This window comes from Ochotona princeps, chromosome 2 (assembly GCF_030435755.1).
Source record: "Ochotona princeps isolate mOchPri1 chromosome 2, mOchPri1.hap1, whole genome shotgun sequence".
Lineage (NCBI taxonomy): Eukaryota > Metazoa > Chordata > Mammalia > Lagomorpha > Ochotonidae > Ochotona > Ochotona princeps.
Window position 1 is genome coordinate 12,737,169 of NC_080833.1, and position 16,576 is coordinate 12,753,744.

General features: G+C 48.0%; 1 protein-coding gene across 1 annotated transcript; it reads right to left on the reverse strand.

Annotated features, from left to right (window-relative positions):
- Positions 1-2,573: 2,573 nt before the first annotated feature.
- RNF186 (ring finger protein 186) lies at positions 2,574-4,202 on the reverse strand. The gene has a single exon (XM_004592415.2). The coding sequence runs from the start codon at positions 3,254-3,256 to the stop codon at positions 2,612-2,614; it is 645 nt and encodes a 214-aa protein (XP_004592472.1). The 5' UTR covers positions 3,257-4,202; the 3' UTR covers positions 2,574-2,611.
- Between the last annotated feature and the right edge of the window lie 12,374 nt (positions 4,203-16,576).

The following is a 16,576-nucleotide window of genomic DNA, read 5'->3' on the forward strand; positions in this document are numbered from 1 at the left end:
GCAGTGGAGGCTGAAACCAGAAACAAGGCCGACATGACAGACAGCTCATTGCTGTCATTCTTTTCTTGAGCATAGTAGGTTCTAGGGCTCTTGGCCTTTTTGGAACTTATTTTTATAGATTGATTTATTTTGGAAGTCAAGGTTATATAGCCATCTGTAGAGAAGGAGATATAGAGCTAGATGCCAGAGATCTTTCGTGTGCTGATTTACTCTGACTGAAGCCAGAAGCCAGGAATAATATCAGCGTTTCCCATATGGGTTTCAGGGGCCCAGGCACTTGGGCCACCTGCTGCTGTGTTTTCCCAGGACATCAGCAAGGAGGTGGATCAGAAGTGGAGCAGCCGACACGTAAACTGGTACCTTATGGGATGCAAGCATCGCAAGCAGAAATATGATCCACTAAGCTAGTAGGCCAGTCCCCTTTTTGGAAATTTGAGGCTCCTGAATTAGCTTTCTGTCCTCTGTGGAATCCCTCAGAGGCCCACAGTGGTGACAGGCTTCCTGGTTCTTGCGGAGGTGGTGCACACAAGGCAGTGTTTTGGGCAGGAAGGGCCCTGCATTGACTTGTGGCATTCATTGACTGTGCAGCCCTGAGCAGTGCATTCACCTCTCTGATCCCCCATCTCTACCCCTCTAGGAGAGGACAGGGTGAGTGTGAAGTTTCCTTGAAGCTGTGTACCTGTGGACTGCAGCCAGCTTGGGTAAATGTGCACCTGCTGCTACGAGAGCTGAAGTGATGTCAGTAGCAGCACCTGGAACCTGGGTGGAGCTTTACCTCTTGGCAAAGGCCTTTAGAAATAGGACAGGACTGGGTGAGTGGGAGAGAACATTCCTTCCCTGTCCTGCTGGCAGCCATCTCAGACCACATGTGCCTGAGGCCACCTCAGGAAGCAGTGAGCCATCTTGTTTGGCTCTGTCTCCTTGGGAGACTGGGAGTTCTGGCCTGACTTGAAGGCGTTGACCCATGCACACCCTCCATCACTCACCTACTCATTCACGCATGCGTTATCTCTATCTCTGTTATGCATCCCTCTCCTCCCCTCAGCACTAGGAGAGAGTAAAGCCAGTGGAATGGGTGTAGGTCACACCAGGAGCCTCCCTGCAGACAGAAGCCCCCTGCAGACAGGAGCCCCCCTGCAGACAGAAGCCCCCCTGCAGACAGAAGCCCCCCCTGTTTTGCAAACAGTGAACTGCATGCAGGTGTTTCTGTTTCCCTTGGTGTGGGTTCATGGAGGATGTGACCCATGTCTGTTCTGCTAGGGCCTGGCAGAGCCCTCAGTTCTGGGGGCTTCTGGAGTTTTGGGGGAATGACTTGGTTCAATGAGCTAGTCTGGTGAAAAGGCAGCTCAGAGGGGCAAAGCCCTCGCTTTGTGTTGTCATAACTGTGGTTCAAGGCTAAGTTCCCAGGTGCCAATAACACAGTGCTCCTGCCCGTTGGACAAAGGCAGAGAGGCACAGCACAGAGCTCAGCCTGTGGTTCTCCCCTTGCTGGGAGGGACAAGGCATTGTGCCTGATGAGCCCCTCCGAGCTGCCCAGACCTGGAGCCTTCGGATAGAAATGCTGGGTGGCCTGTCACCGTCTGCCCCACTGGTAGAGCCCTGTGCCTGGTGGCCAAAGCCAGTTTCCTTTCTGGCAGATGTCTCCCAGATGTTACAAAACAAAACTGGTGAAAGGGAGAGGAAATAAAAACCTTTCAGATGACTGTGGCTTTCAGGATGAGACAGGAAAGGTGGGGTCAGTGGTGAGGACCGTTGCATTTATGGGACCTCTTATCTTTATGGCAGCACCTCAGATGGGATGCAGTAACAGCGAAAGCAGCATCCATGCAGCCCATGCATATGTAACATGGCCCCGCTGTGGGCTGAGGCATGGTCCTTGTAACCCCACGAGTGTCAGTCAAGTTGCGGTCTGGTGGTATGGAGCTGGGGAGTCACAATGGGAAAGCTGGGAAGATCGCCACAGCCTCCCTCTCCTGCCTTTTCCCACTCTGCCAGCCAGGTGGATGTGGCTTCCCCACCTGCACCACCCTGCAGCCGGAGCAGAAGCTCCAACTCCCCACGTAGCTTCTCTCCTTCCCACCCTGGGGTCGACTCGGTGGGAGACCCAACCACCAGGACCCTTGGAGACTGGAAGACGCACAAGAGGACTTCCCATGGGCCCCCATTTCCCAAGAAAGAAGACATATAACACCCCAAAAGTGTTACCGACTGCCTCCGAACCAACTGACTCACACTAAAGCAAAGAAAAAGCACGAGCCACATCAGTTGCAAAAGAAAAAAAGAAATCCTGGTTCTATTTAGGTTCAGTAGTTTCCAGATGTTCATCAAGTTCTAGAAAAGAAAAGCCAGGAAGCACTGGAAAAAGGGGCAGGAGGCCCCCCTTGGAGTGGCCAAATGGTTTACACCTTCTGTTCCCTCTCATCTCAAACCCGGTTAGTGGCGCAAAATCCAGGGCAGGTGCAAGCCCACCATCCAAGGGCGGAGTTCTCGACCTGAGGTGGCCATTCGGGCTTTGGTGTGCAAGTTTGGCTGGCATGTGGTTCCAGAGGGATCCAGTCTTCATGCACAAGAAGTCCAAGGCCCAGAGCGGCCGCAGGAGCTGCCCGGGCACTCAGGCGATGGAGGCAATCTCACTGTGCTTCAGCTCTCCACAGAGGAGTATCCTGTGACTGCTGCTCAGGCCATGGGGGTAGCAGCAGAAGATCAAGGCCATGAGCAGGGCCAGGCCGATGATGAGGGCCAGCACCCACCGGATGATGCCCGGGTAGATGAGGGGCAGAATGAGGAAGATGAGCAGGACCAGCAGGAGCAGGTGTGCAGCCAGGCGCCGGGCTGCCACGCGGTTGGCACTCATTGTGCCTAACCCATCCTCTCCCACAGAACTGGGGAGAGCTACCATGGACAAGGTAACCGCACCTGCCAGCCCCTGAGGACAGAGCTGTACCTCCGGCCGTGGCTGGGCCAGCCACCTCACGACTTCCTCCTGGCTGCGCAGGCTACAGATGAGGCCACCGGGCACAGTGGTGAGCTTGCGGCACAGAGGGCAGCTGATGGACCAGGTGTCTGCTTGCACACACAGCAGGAGCTTCAGGCAGACGGCACAGAAGGCATGCTGGCAGCTCAGCAACTTGGGCGACCGGGCACAGCTGTAAGGCTCCCGGCACACCAGACACTCCAGGTCACGTTCCCCGGGGCCAGGATGAGCGATGGCTATGGTGGTGGCCTGGGGCTGCTGCGAGTCCTCAGTACAGGTCATTCTGGGCACCGAGGTGGTGGAGCACAGAGTCTCAGCACCTGAGCATTTGCAGGGGATGTCAGCTGGTGTCGCCGGGGCCTGGAGGAAGTCAGATCAGATGCTGGCTGTTTCAACTCTGCTCTGGCTCTCGCCTCGTACTTGTTGATCACAGCTGTCTGGCATTCCAGTCCCACACAGCCGTCTGTCTTCTTTCTTTGCATATGTTATGCCTGGGATTGTTATTATTTCTTTTCATAAAACCTAGGGTTAATCAGTAACTCGCCGGCCTAGAGACTTTGAATTGCCTGATAGAAGGGCTTGAGGGGGTGGTGCCTTAGTGAATCAGGCCTTTCCTGTTGGGGCCCGTTGCCAGGTGAATGTTTGGAGGATGTGGCTCAGGGTGAGCTCTGGGATGCACTAGCATGCCCACAATGTCTTAGAATGCAGACGTCCAGGCCTCGAAGGCAGAGACCAAGACAGGTCTGTATGAACAGGATCCAGAAAAAGCATACAGTCTGTAAGCACCTTGGTGATTCTGATCTGCAGGCAGGTGAGCTGGTGAAAACGAGGGAAAGATAATTCTTCACTGTTGAGGTTGGGAGGTGGCGGTCAGGAGAGGTAAAATCCAGCAAAATGCAGGAAAAACCAAACCAGCTCCAACCCACAAGCGTGTAGCATCTGCACCTCTATTCAGCCCTTTACAGTCTGAACAGCTGTGTTAGCAGAGATTCATGACCATCTTCCTGGTGCCTTGTTCTGCCTGAATTCCTGGTCATAGGTGCCACTTGGTGAAGTGTGCGTGGCTCTGCTGTGTTTCCCAACAGTAGAAGGAACAGCTGCTGTTTAATTGGGCCTGTTGTGAGCCAAGTCTTATCCTCATGTATGATTTCCTCGAAGCCTGGCCCAGTGGGAAAGGCCTGGAAACCAGGGCAAGGTGTGGCCAGGTAGGCCTCCTGGCTGCCTGCCCAGGGCCCTTCCACAAGGGGGTGGGAGCTTGTGGAATCTCCCAGTATCCAAGGTCGGGTTCGCAGTCTCCTGGAACTCAATCTCATCAGCTCATGCGCCTGCTGCTGGCCTCTGGGCAGCTGACTCAAGCTCACTGGACTCTGGTAGGACAGCCAGATATGGCGGCCACTCAGAAACTGTGACCCTGTGACCTTGGTGGAAATCCAGCATGGGGAGGTGGGTGGAATGGTACGGTCACTCTCTCCAAAGGACATCTCACCTGGAGGACGTGCAGGGCTCCTTTGCTTCTTATGGTACCTGTTGAGGGTCACATAGTATCACTCTGAGAGTCAGGCGCTGTGGGGTCTATCCCTGCATGCTGGAGGGGCCGCCTGGTAGGGGCTTTCCTCTTTGTGGAAGAACTTTTGTTTCTTTCCTTGTCCCGGACCCTCTGTCTCTAAAATCCAGTCTCCCCAACACCTGTTTTCACCCAACCAATTTTCTTCCACCTTTAGCTCAACAGTTGGTTGTTTCTGCCCAGCATGATTTCTCCCATATCAAGCTAAAAGGTATTTGGGTCTAGCACTGGGCAACTATCTATTGTTTTCCCCATGCCCCGGGCCGGTTTCCTCCCTTTTAGGGAACAGTAGCCTTCTTTCACATCTGCCAGTCCCCACAACCCACTGCTATTTCCCTCCAGTCCTGTGGGAGATGGTACCCACCCAGCAGCGGATTCCACTCCTGACTGCAACGACTGATTCAGACACAGGCAAGGGATGAGTGCCCGGCTAAGGAGATTCCATTTGGGAACTCCTTCTGCTATACATCTCTTTCTGTTGAGTGTCCAGGCTAAAGGATGAGACCTGGGGCTGCTGGGACCCCAGCATGCAGGGAACCTGCCCAAGGGTAAGGGCAACATAGAGGAAAGATGAGAACGCCTTCAGAAGTCCAGTGCCTGGAGCCAGAGATCTATCTTCGGGGTTTTTGATTACATTAACCTATAAAACATGCCTGGGGTGGGCAATTAGCAGCGACAATGCCTACAGCCCATAGCAGTGTATTCGGGTTTGAAATCTGGCTCTGATTCCTGAATCCAACTTCCTGCTAATGCAGACCCTGACAGGCAGTGGTGATGGCTCAAGTCATTGGGTTCTTGCCACCCATGGGAGAGCTGGATTGAGTTTCCATGACCTGGCATTGGCCCAGTCTGACCCTAGCCATGGTGGGCATTTGGGGGAGTGAACTAGAAGAGGGGATCTCGGTATTTCTCTGTCTCTAAAGTAATACTTTGTAATATCCACTCTGATTTTTGTTTAAAGTTGGTTCAAGATGAATTTCTGTCCTTTGCAGGTCAAATTCTTCTATGCAACATAGCAGTGGACAAAGAAAGGAGAAGCCTTCCCCTGGTTTTCCAACATGGTCAAGTGTCAATGTGATAATCAGAGTTTGCACGTGGCTTAGGAATGACCGCCTGCCTCTGTGCTCCTCTGCATTTCCTGTGCTTTTGCTGGTGTTGTATCTCCTCCTTCCTTAATGAGAAATAGAAAATTAGGTGGAGAATCCAGTGGCATGGCCAGCTAGGCAGGTGCCCAGTCTCTTGTAGCCAGCTCAGTGGGAAGCCACATTATCAGCAGGTTGTTGGGTGAGGCTGAAATCTGACCAAGGCATGCTAGTTGAGGTTAATGTCTACAGAACAACCATTTGGCGTTGTTGGGTAACCAACATTAGAAAACGTATTGTTGGGCACAACTCAGGTATTACAGAAATACATGAAGTTGAGTGTGAATGACCCTTGAGACATACTCGCTGTCACAGCTTCTTGGAATCGCATGGCCACTTGGGCTTAGGAACACCTTTATTTCTGACAGGTGTCCGGCCTGCACTGACTTCACAGTAGGAACTCCACTTTCGGCCAATTTAGCAGCTGTGTGACACTGGACAGGAATGTCAACATCACTGAGGCTTTTTAGTTTGAGGAAATAGAGACAACAGCACCTCAGGAAATGATAGGAAGGTGGCTTAAACCCTGGACCTCCATTAAAACCTGTGGGGAGGCTTGGTCACTTACGCACCTTGTGGTACAACTGAGCTGGATGCAACTGATCCTTCCTAGTGTCTCTTGATAAAAACAAGGGTGGCTGTTCAGCCAGGTTAGCCAGCGCTTCTTAAAGAGAAGTGAACTTGGGCAGTGTTGTGAGTGTAGCCTGAAGCAGGTGCCTCTCAGGGCAAGTACAGAATGGCTCTGGAGCCTCGAGGTGTTCTCATTTACTGCCCACATTGGACTCAATGGTCTTGTTGTGTCTGTGTGGATATTAAAACCCCCAGGCAGAAAGAAATACTTCCAAATTGCCAGACAAATATGAGTTCATTCATTTTCAATATATATAAAGAAAATTCTCCTAGCTCTGCCTTGTCACGGCTGTGGGGAGTTTTAGAAGTATGAGAAGCCCAACCTCAAGGGAGAGTAGAATTTCACACGCAGCTGCTGGCAGGGAAGCTGGAGCCAGTCCTGTTGAGAGGGGTCACCTGGAGGCAATGCTGTGCTGGCAGTCACACATCCATGCCCTGAGGAGTATATTTCTCGTTGGAGCACCAGGCAACTCAACCACAGGAATGATGAAATAGCACATTTGGCAGATGGTGCTGTATTCCGTTCACATCCCCTTCAGTTTATAGTCCTTGTTCTAGTTCGTGGTTTACCTAGTTCTGTTCCTTGATGTTTGTATTTATAGCCCCCTTCCACGCATCTCCTTTTAAAATGTTGATTTTCATTTTATTTGCCAGGTGGAGAGACTTAGCGAGGCAGACAGAGAACTTCCATATGCTGATCTACTGCTCAAATATCTATAACAGCCAAAGCCAGGCTAGGTTGAAGCCAGGAGCCCAGAATTCCCTGGGTGACAGGGAACCAAGCAATTGCACCATCACCTGATGCCTTGCAGGGGCACATTTAGGAGGAAGCTGGAACTGGAAGCAGAAGTGGGACCCAAACACTGGCATTCCAACAAGTGGACATCCCCGATGGTGTCTTAAACTCTATAGCCAAAGCTCATCACACCCATGCAATTTTTGGTAAACAATTTCAGTTTTTCCCCAGTGATGGAAAGAATAGAGGTAGAAGAAATGAAAAAGCAAATAAGTGAAGAGAAGTAGTCGAAGACTCAGCCAATACAGGGCAGAAGGCAGTGGTGGCAGGAGGATGGGTGTGCACCTGCTGTCCTCTGGCCTCTCTAGATTAATCCCTGGGGCTGCCGCCCCCTCAGACTCACTGTTCTGTAAACTGCAGGCTTGGGGACGACATGTACCCATTAGAGGTCTCCTATCCGCCTGTCCTCACTCCAGCAGGCTCAGACCTGGGATCTGCACCACTGAACCGTGGAACATGACCTGTGAGCCATGAAATTGTCCTCCATGGTGATCAGCCCAAGGTCCGGAGGCTGCTTTTTTTCCAGTTCTGGCTGACCAGTCCCTCTCTTTGCAAGTTGCCTGGAAGGAAGACACTAGACTAGAAATAACTATGGCTCCTGAAGCCTTGATCGGTAGTGGGAAAGCTGCTGTTGAGAGGTTGACAGACAGGTCATTGTTGGATCTCAGCTGGTATCTTGGAGTGACAGCTTGCCCTCTCTGGTTTTCTGTTTCTTCAGCTGCCTCAATGGGAATGTAAATGTGATTATATCAGGAATTTTTTTGGTCCTGAGAGCTAGAAAATTTGACTTGAGCTGGCGTAACCCAAATACAAAGGGAGTTTTTGTTGTTGTTGTTGCTATTGTTGTTTAACTTTTTTTGCCCATGTGACCTCTTGGTCCATAGCTGGCCTGACTTTCAGTGCGTTTAGATTGGGTGTCCTCACCAACACACATGAGAAGTGAATTTGGTTGCTGCTTTGTGGATGAGAAAACTGCATCAGAGGGGTTAGGGTTAAAACAGCCAGGCACTATCTGGTGAGGCCAGAACCTGAGCCAGCGCTCTGACCACTCTGCATCCATCACTGCCCCCAGAGGAACCTGTTCCCAGCGGCTGCTCTGTGTCCTCCTTCCTGACCTTAGTTGTTTTGTCCATGAGAAGAGCCTACCGCTGCCTTCCTTCTGGAATTGCACCTGTCACCATGCTTGGCACATGCATGTTTGCAGGTGTGGCAGACCTCTGTGCTGCTCAGGGGCAAGAAGCAGCAGCAGCTAAGATGCGGATCCCCTGTGCTGAGGCTCTCAGCACGCAGCAGGCAACCCTGTCCTGCCACACATGTGTGATCCCAGGACCCGGCATGGAGCTCAGTGCTCTGCGTTAGACTCCCCTGTGGCTACAGGCATGAGTGATCATGAGCCCTCGGGGTAACGAGGGAGCCGCAGCCACCTGTACCCCCGCATTGTCAGCTCTCCCACCTCACCAGCACCACCAGCCTGGAGCCCCAGGTGTCTGGAGGTACCCTCTTGCAATCCTGATGTCCTGGTCACTCTGATCTTGGGCTTGCAAATCTCCAATAGGCTATCGTGTGTTCTCTTCTGCCTCCTTCTCCTATCACCCTGCCCTGACCCCAGCACTCCAGCCACCCGCATCTTCCACTTTGCAGCTCATAGTCTATTATCAGCAGAAACCCTTCATCTTGACCTGTTGCCTGAAGTTCCCTCACTCTGGCTCTCACAGGAAGTGGGTGCCTTCTCAGGACCCCACTTGACCAGTGTCCTTTCTCATAGTGGTGGGTTTTCCTCCCCCAGCTCCTGTGCCAAAGGACCTGGAGGCAAGCAGTGGTCATCTTGACTCCTTATCGCTGTGTACACCCGTTTCCTGCCCCTCATCCTAGAACAACCTTGGCCTTGACCCTGATGTTGCATACAGTTCCCTGCCTCTCACTATGACTGGCCTCTGCTGATTTCTGGCTCGCTCTCCCTATTTCCCAGTGGCCAGCATTCCTGGCTCACTGTAGCTTTCTCCCCAGACTCCAGCCATCATCGACGATGACTTCCTGTATGGATGACCCTTCCAGTCCTCTCAGCTCCTTGCCACTTCTTGATGATCTTGACTTTCCACTCAATCTCAACCCTTGGCTCCCATGCTGGAATTTTTAAAAAATGATTTATTGATTTATTTGAAAGGCAGAGTGACAGAGAGAGAAAGAGAGATAGCAAGATCTGGACCAGGCTAAAATCAGGAGCTAAGAGCTCCATCCAGGTCTCCCACGTGGGTGGCAGAGGCCCAAGCACTTGAACCATCTTTCTCTGCCTTCCTGAACATGTTATGCTGGATGGGAAGTGGGCACTCCCACACAGGCTGCCAGCATTGCAGGTGGCAGTTTAAACCTCTCTGTCCATAAGCAAGTTCCCATTTTTGGTTGTTGTTACCCAGAAGCCACACCATCAGTTTCATGCTTCCGGTTCTACCTGCCACTAACTGTTTTTCTAGCTCCTTCTCTGGAGTAATGCCAACTATGACAATCCCGGATATTGGAACCTCAGTTTTCGGTGTTTCATGGACTCTTATCCTTAACGTCCTCGTCCCTCTTCCTCCCCTGCCACAATCCCATGGTTGATGGGCACAATCGCCTTGATGAATCCAATCCTGTACCACTGTTCACCGAGGCTGGAGAAGAACACACATCCACACTGACCAGTCTCACTTGACAATCTCAACCATGATTCAGTTGTTTCAATGCAGTCAGAGAAGCCCCTGCTTTGTCCCCTGAGTCATTAATTCTTTCTTCTCTGGATGTAATGTGTCTGTTTTATACCCTCCCTCTTCCCACTGTTTCATTTTGTACGTTTAACTGCTGACTCTACTGTGGATTTCATTAACATGACAGGATAATTACAAAAGAGCTTACACAGGTTCTCCCCTCTCCACCTGTTACCACACCTCACTTTTCCTCCTGTTCTTGTGGATGAGCTCCTATGCTTCTGGCTCAACTGGATCCCATCCCTGGTCAAGGACATTGTGAAGGTCATTCAGTCTCTTTCCTGACACTTAGTTCTTTTGCTATCTTCCGGATTATTACCAGTGGAATAAAAACATTTATTTCTTTTCTTTAAAAAATTTTATTTTGGGCCTGGCATGATGGCTCAGTAGCTAAAACCTTGCCTTGCATGCTCTGGGATCCTATATTGGCACTGGTTTGTGTCCCGGCTGCTCCACTTCCGATCCAACTCCCTGCTTAGGGTCTGGGAAAGCAGCAGAGGATGGTCCAAAGCCTTGGGGCTCTGTTCCCACATAGGAGACCCAGAAGAAGCTCTTGACTCTTGGCTTGGGATCAGCTCAGCTCTGGCCATTGTGGCCAGTTGGGGAGTGAACCAGTGGGTGGAAGATCTTTCTCTCTGTTGCTCCTTCTTCCTGCAAATCTGCCTTTCTAATAAACAAATCTTTAAAAATTATTTTTATTTTTATGTGAGAGCTAGAGTCAGAATGAAATAGATGGATATACAGAGAGAGCACCCATTCACTGATTCACTCCCTAATGCCTGCAATGATGGGTCTGGGGCAAGACCAAAACCAGGAGTCAGAAATGCACCTGGGAGGCAGGAACGCAGTGTCCTGAGCCATGACTGCTGCTTCCCAGAGTCTGCACTAGTGGGAAGCTGGAGTCAGGAGCTGGAACTGGGAGTGGAGCCCAGGCAGCGTCACTGGGAGACTCCAGATCCACTCCCTTCAGTTGTTAGCTTAAAAAAACCCCACACAAGACACTTATCTTGACTCCCCTGGTCGTCCACCATTCTGCTATTTTCTTTTAATCAAAGATACTCTCTGTTCCTAGTTCACTTCTTCTTTGTGGAAAGCTGGGGGCGGGGGAGTGACCAAAAATAAAATGGGGGGACAGCGCTCTTGATTTCCAGGGTTCCAGTTTTATACACTCAGCTAAACAGCTCAGACTGAAGTCGTGTCTGCAAGCAGGGAGTTGTAGCAAAGCTAACAAGGCGCCTTGGTCAAAGCAGCACTGAAACGGGGAGCTGGCGAGGAGCACAGTCGGCCCTGGTTAGCTGACCAGCCGGAGCACAGAAGTTCACCTCGCATTAAGGGAAGCATGAAAACACTCCCAAAGACGCGCTGGGGGCAGCATGCTTGCTGGGCGAGGGGCCCTTCGCCTCGTCCTGGAGCCTCTTGTCCACAGCTTCCCAGCCTTGCATCTGTCACCCCAGCTTATCTTGTCTGGACACATTCTGTCACCCCCAATATTTCTTATGAAAATTTAAAAAGACTCTGTTTTAACAAAGTTGGAGAAATGTGTTATCTTTGTGAGAAAGAATGAAGTTCTTACCTAATACCATGTGTAATAATCACCTAAAGTAGATCCAAGACCTAAGTGTAAGACCGGAAAGTACAATGGGCTGAAGTTTCCTCACACTGGATTTGGCAGTGAACTCTTGGAAGAGATACCAAGGACCCAAGAAAGAAGAACAGCAAAGGCCACTTTCAACCTAAAACTGCTTTCAACAGAGCAAAAAAATCAATCCACAGAGGACATGCTTGCAAATCACATATCTGATAAGGAATTAATATCCAGAATATATACAAAATTTCAAAGAATAGAAACAAACAAAAAACCAAACAGCCCAATTCAAAATTGGGCAAAAGACTGAAATAGACATTTTTTTTGGTAAATAGTTATTTTATTCATTTGAAAAGAATAACAGAGGGAAGAAGAGAGAGAGAGAGTGAGCGAGCAAGGGAAGTTAGTTCTTCCATCTGCTGGCTTATTTTCCAGATGAGCAGGAGTGGGCCAAGTTGAAGCCAGCAGCAAGGATCTTCAGCCTTGTCTCCATGTGGGTGACTGGGTCCCAAGTTCTTGGACCATCATCTGCCACTTTCCCAAGCACGTTAGCATGCAACTCACTAACAAGTGAAGTAACCAGGACTCAAACCAGCACTTTGATATGGTATGCCAGCGTCCCCAGTGGTGGCTTCACGAATTGCACCCCAGTGTTGGTTCTCTAAACAGACATTTCTTCGAAGAAGATAACAAATGGACTGTAAGCATATGAAAAGGTATTCAACATCACTAGTCATGAAAGCAATGCAAATCAAGGCTACAGTGAGAATCTGCTTCACACCAGTAAGATGATAATAAAATAAGAAAAAAAAAACAGAAAATGATAGTGCTGGTGAAAGCATGGAGGAATTGAAATCCTTGCACACCATTGGTGGGAATGTAAGATGGTATAGCTGCTGTGGAAAACAATATGGAGTGTTCTCGAAAAGTTAGAAGAACTGCCATATGATCCTGCAATTCGGCTTCTGGGTGGATGCCCAGGAGACTGAAATCGGGGTCTCAAAGAAAGACGTGCACATCATGTGCTTGTGTGCGGCATTATTCACAATGGCCGAAAGATGGAGGTGACCCAAGTGTCCATCGAGGAAAGGATGGAGGAGAAGCCACCTGTGGTGTGGAAACTGATCTGTTAACAGGGCTGAATCTTGAGGTAATTAGGCTAAGTGAAGTAAACCAGAAACAGAAAGACAGATATACTGTGTGCTCCAGTTTTGCAGGATGCTGAAGATTCATAAGGAAGGGAAACAAAGCGGTGGCCGACAAGGACATCCACCATCTAGAGTCCCCCATCAAGTCTACTGCACTTGTTGCATTATGTATCTCACTAACCTTCTTTTTATCCACCCACCAATTCATCCTAACTTTGTGCATTTTATCTCTCTCTCTCTATATATAAAATATATAAAAATATATTAAAAATATATAATATATAAATATATATAATAAAATAAGTAAATATATATATATATATTTTTTTTTATTGGAATGACAGCTATACAGAGAGATCTTCCATACATTGATTCACTTCTCAAGTGACTGCCAGCTGGAGTTGTGCTGATCCGACGTCAGGAGCCTAGAACCTCTTCTGGGTCTCCCACACAGGTGCAGGGTTCCAAAGCTTTGGGCCATCCTCAACTGCCCTCCCAGGCCACAAACAGGAAGCTGATTGGGAAGCAGGGCTTCCCGGATTAGAGCAGGCACCCTGATGAAATCCTGGTGTACTCAAGGCGATGATTTTAGCCACTAGGCTACTGTACGGGCCCAATTTCATGCATTTTAAAGTAAATTGCAGACATCAGTGCACTTCTTAAATACCACCCCTCAAATACTATGAATGTTATTACCCAGCCTACAATATTTCCCTAGCTTGTTTACACTCAATGGGATGTACACATTGTAGCCAACATTCTCCTTCTCTGTTAAACCTGCCAACTTAGGCTCTCATTGTCAGTATCCTACAATGAACTCAGCGTTGCCAGGTCCAATGGGCAATCCTCAGTCCTTTTTTAAACTAAGATTTAGTTATTTGAAAATTAGAGAGGCGGGGGGTGGGGGGAGGGAGCGAGAGGAGACAGAAAGAGAGAGAGAAAGATCCTGTATCTTCTGATTCAGTTTCCAAATGGCTGCAACAGTCAGGGATGGGCCAGGCCAAAATAGAAGCTTCTTTTCAAAGTCTGAAGTGGGACTGGGTGCAGGGATCCAAGCACTTTGGCCACCTTCTGCTGCTTTTTTCCATGCACATTATCAGAGTGCCAGATCAGAAATATAGCAACCGGGACCTGAACTGGTGCCTATATGGGATGCCAGCATGGCAGGCAGTGGCTTTACGAGCTATGCAACAACACTGGCCCTAATCCTTAGTCCTTTTCGAAAATGATTTATTGATTTTACTGAAAGTTCGGGGTGACAGACAAACGTAGAGAGAGAAGTGAAGGGGGAGAGAGAGAGAGAAGTCTAATTGACATTCCAAACTCAGGGTACATCTAATTGCACTCTGTTCTCCCTCCAATCTCCTAAAAACTCAGTCCTTTTGCAGCCTCCCTTTACTTTTAAAAATACTCATTTTTTAGAATTGGGATTCACAGCAGCATTAAGAGAAGTCACATAGCATTAGCATTGTATGAAATATTTATAAGTAATCTAGAGATCATTTAAAATATACAAGAAAATGTGTGTAGGTTATATGCGTACATGATATTTCCTTTTTATTGACTATTACAGCATGACATTTGATATAAGGAACTTGATTATCTGTTGGTTTTGTTGTCTGTGTGGGGGGTGGGAGTGGGGAGGGTCCTGAAACAAACCCTTTGCAGACTTGAAGGAATGTGAATACGTGTATAATGGAGTTCCAGAAAAAGAAAGAGGAAGAAAATGTATTTGAAGAAAGGGTGACTGGAAACTTCCCAAATTTAGTTTACTGGAATCTACAGATCCAAGGGCCACAGTGAACTGTGGGAACGCTAGATTGAGGGAATTCTGCATATAGACACATTACAGTAAAATTCCTTAGGCCAAAGATAAACTCTTGAAATCAGCAAGAGAAAAGCTACTCTTCATGTACAAGGAATCTTCAAAGTTAACCACTGGCCTGTTAGTAAAAATCACGGTGACCGGAAAGCAATGTCGTGTACCATTCATCTAAAATGCTGGAAGAATTAACAAAATAATTAAAATGGCACCAAAAACATACCCACTTACCACAAAAGAAGCTTGTAATGGAAGAAAAGAATAAAAACTGTAACATATGGAGGACACATGGCAAATGATGGGTGTAAACCATACATTATCAGGAACCACCTGAAATGTAAGTTGATTAAATATTATAATTAAAAAGCAAAGATTAGAAGCTTGGACTAAACATGTTCCAACTATATGTTGCATAGATGAGGAGCAATTTCAATTCATGGATGCCAATGATTTAAAGTAAACCGATAGAAAAAGATAAACCATGAAATTGTGACTGAAAGAGAGAGTTGGAGTGGCTGTGCAAGTATCATGGCCAATAGACCTTACGACAACAATTGTTACTAGGGAAGATAATTATGAAAGAGTTGCTTCATTAAGAAGATAAATTCATTATAAGCATATATACAACAACAGAGTTCCCAGAAGCTTGAAGCAGCAGCTGTCAGAACTGAAATGAGAAATAGACTATTCAGCAATAGTTTCAAAACTTCAACACCTGACTTTCAACAGTGGATGGAATAATAGAAGAGAAAATCAACAAGGAAATGGAAGACTTGCACAACTCTAAAAAAGCAATTAAACCAAACAGAATCCATGGAAGCCTCCACCCAACAGCGGCAGAATATAAATTCTTCCCAAGGGCATAGAGAACATTTCAAGAACAGACCATATATCAGGCTATAAAACAGGTCTCAATAAATGTAAAGGGATTTAACTCACATAAGCTATGTTCACTGACCACACGTAATAAAATTAAAAATCAATAATTAAAGGAAGTTTCAGAAAGTTTCAGATACATGATAATTAGCAAATTCTTTAATAACCATGGGTCAAAAAGAATCACAGGAGGAATTAAGGAACACTTTGAGACATCTGAAAATATAATCATTAAAGAGCAACTAGCATCAGTCTTCCAAAAACTCTTCCAAAAATAAAAGATGAAATAAAAGGGGAGAGAGTGCTTTCCAACTGTATTTCAAGGCCAGTATTATATTAATACTAAAATCAAAGGTGTCTAATAAAAAAATTGGAATACATCTTTAGTCCAATGTTTCTTATAGATGCAGAAATCTTCAATAAAAAGTTATTCAACCAAAACCCTCAGTAAGGAAAGAAAGAGGAAGTATCTGTATTTTGAAGGACAAAGTAAAGCTATTTCTAACAACAGATGGTATAATCATTTATATAGTCAATCCTAATGCATCTCCCTGTGGATACCCCACAAATATGAGCGTCCTTCACAAGGACATTTGGGTGAAGGTAAGTTAATTTGGTGCAAACTTTTTTTTTATGTCCATGCATTGCTGTTTAATAACTGTCTTTCAATTCTCATTTTTATAAACTTGTTGAAGTACCTTCACATCCTGTTAGATCTAGTAAGTAGATTCAGCAGTTTTCAGGATGTAAGGGCAATACATAATCAATTCTGCTCTTTTTCAGGGCTCGGGTGGTGGGAGCTTCCAGCAGCCCAGCAGCTGCTGGGGATACCTGAATCAGGTCGGACTCTATGCTTGGGGCTCTAGCCATAACCACTGTTGCCACGTGGTGAGTGAGCCCTGGTCTTGCCTGTGCCTGAGAGGTTTCTCCCTTTAAGGTAAGTACACTGTGAAGGGATCTCTTGGATGCTAGGGGCAGTTCCTGGTTCTGCCAACTGCCACCATCCCTTGGCGGGAGGGAGTTCGACCTCTGGGCTTGGGTGGTGGGGGCTTCCAGCAGGCCGGCGGCTGCTGGGTCTACCTGAACCAGGTCAGACTCAATGCTTGGGGCCCTAGCTACAGCCACTGCTGTCACATAATGAGCGAGTCCTGGGCTTTTCGGTGCCCAAGGTGCTAACTGGCACCCTGCTCTGCCCGCTGTCCTACTGGTGGCAAGTTCTGGGGTCTTGGGGGTGTGGAATTACTTCCTGGGGTCACCCTTGGATAAGGCCACCATGTGTGTAGATAAGGAATAAATCC

Excerpts from the sequence above, each read along its gene's own strand:
- RNF186 (XM_004592415.2), bottom strand. The coding sequence starts at position 3,256 with ATGACCTGTACTGAGGACTCGCAGCAGCCCCAGGCCACCACCATAGCC.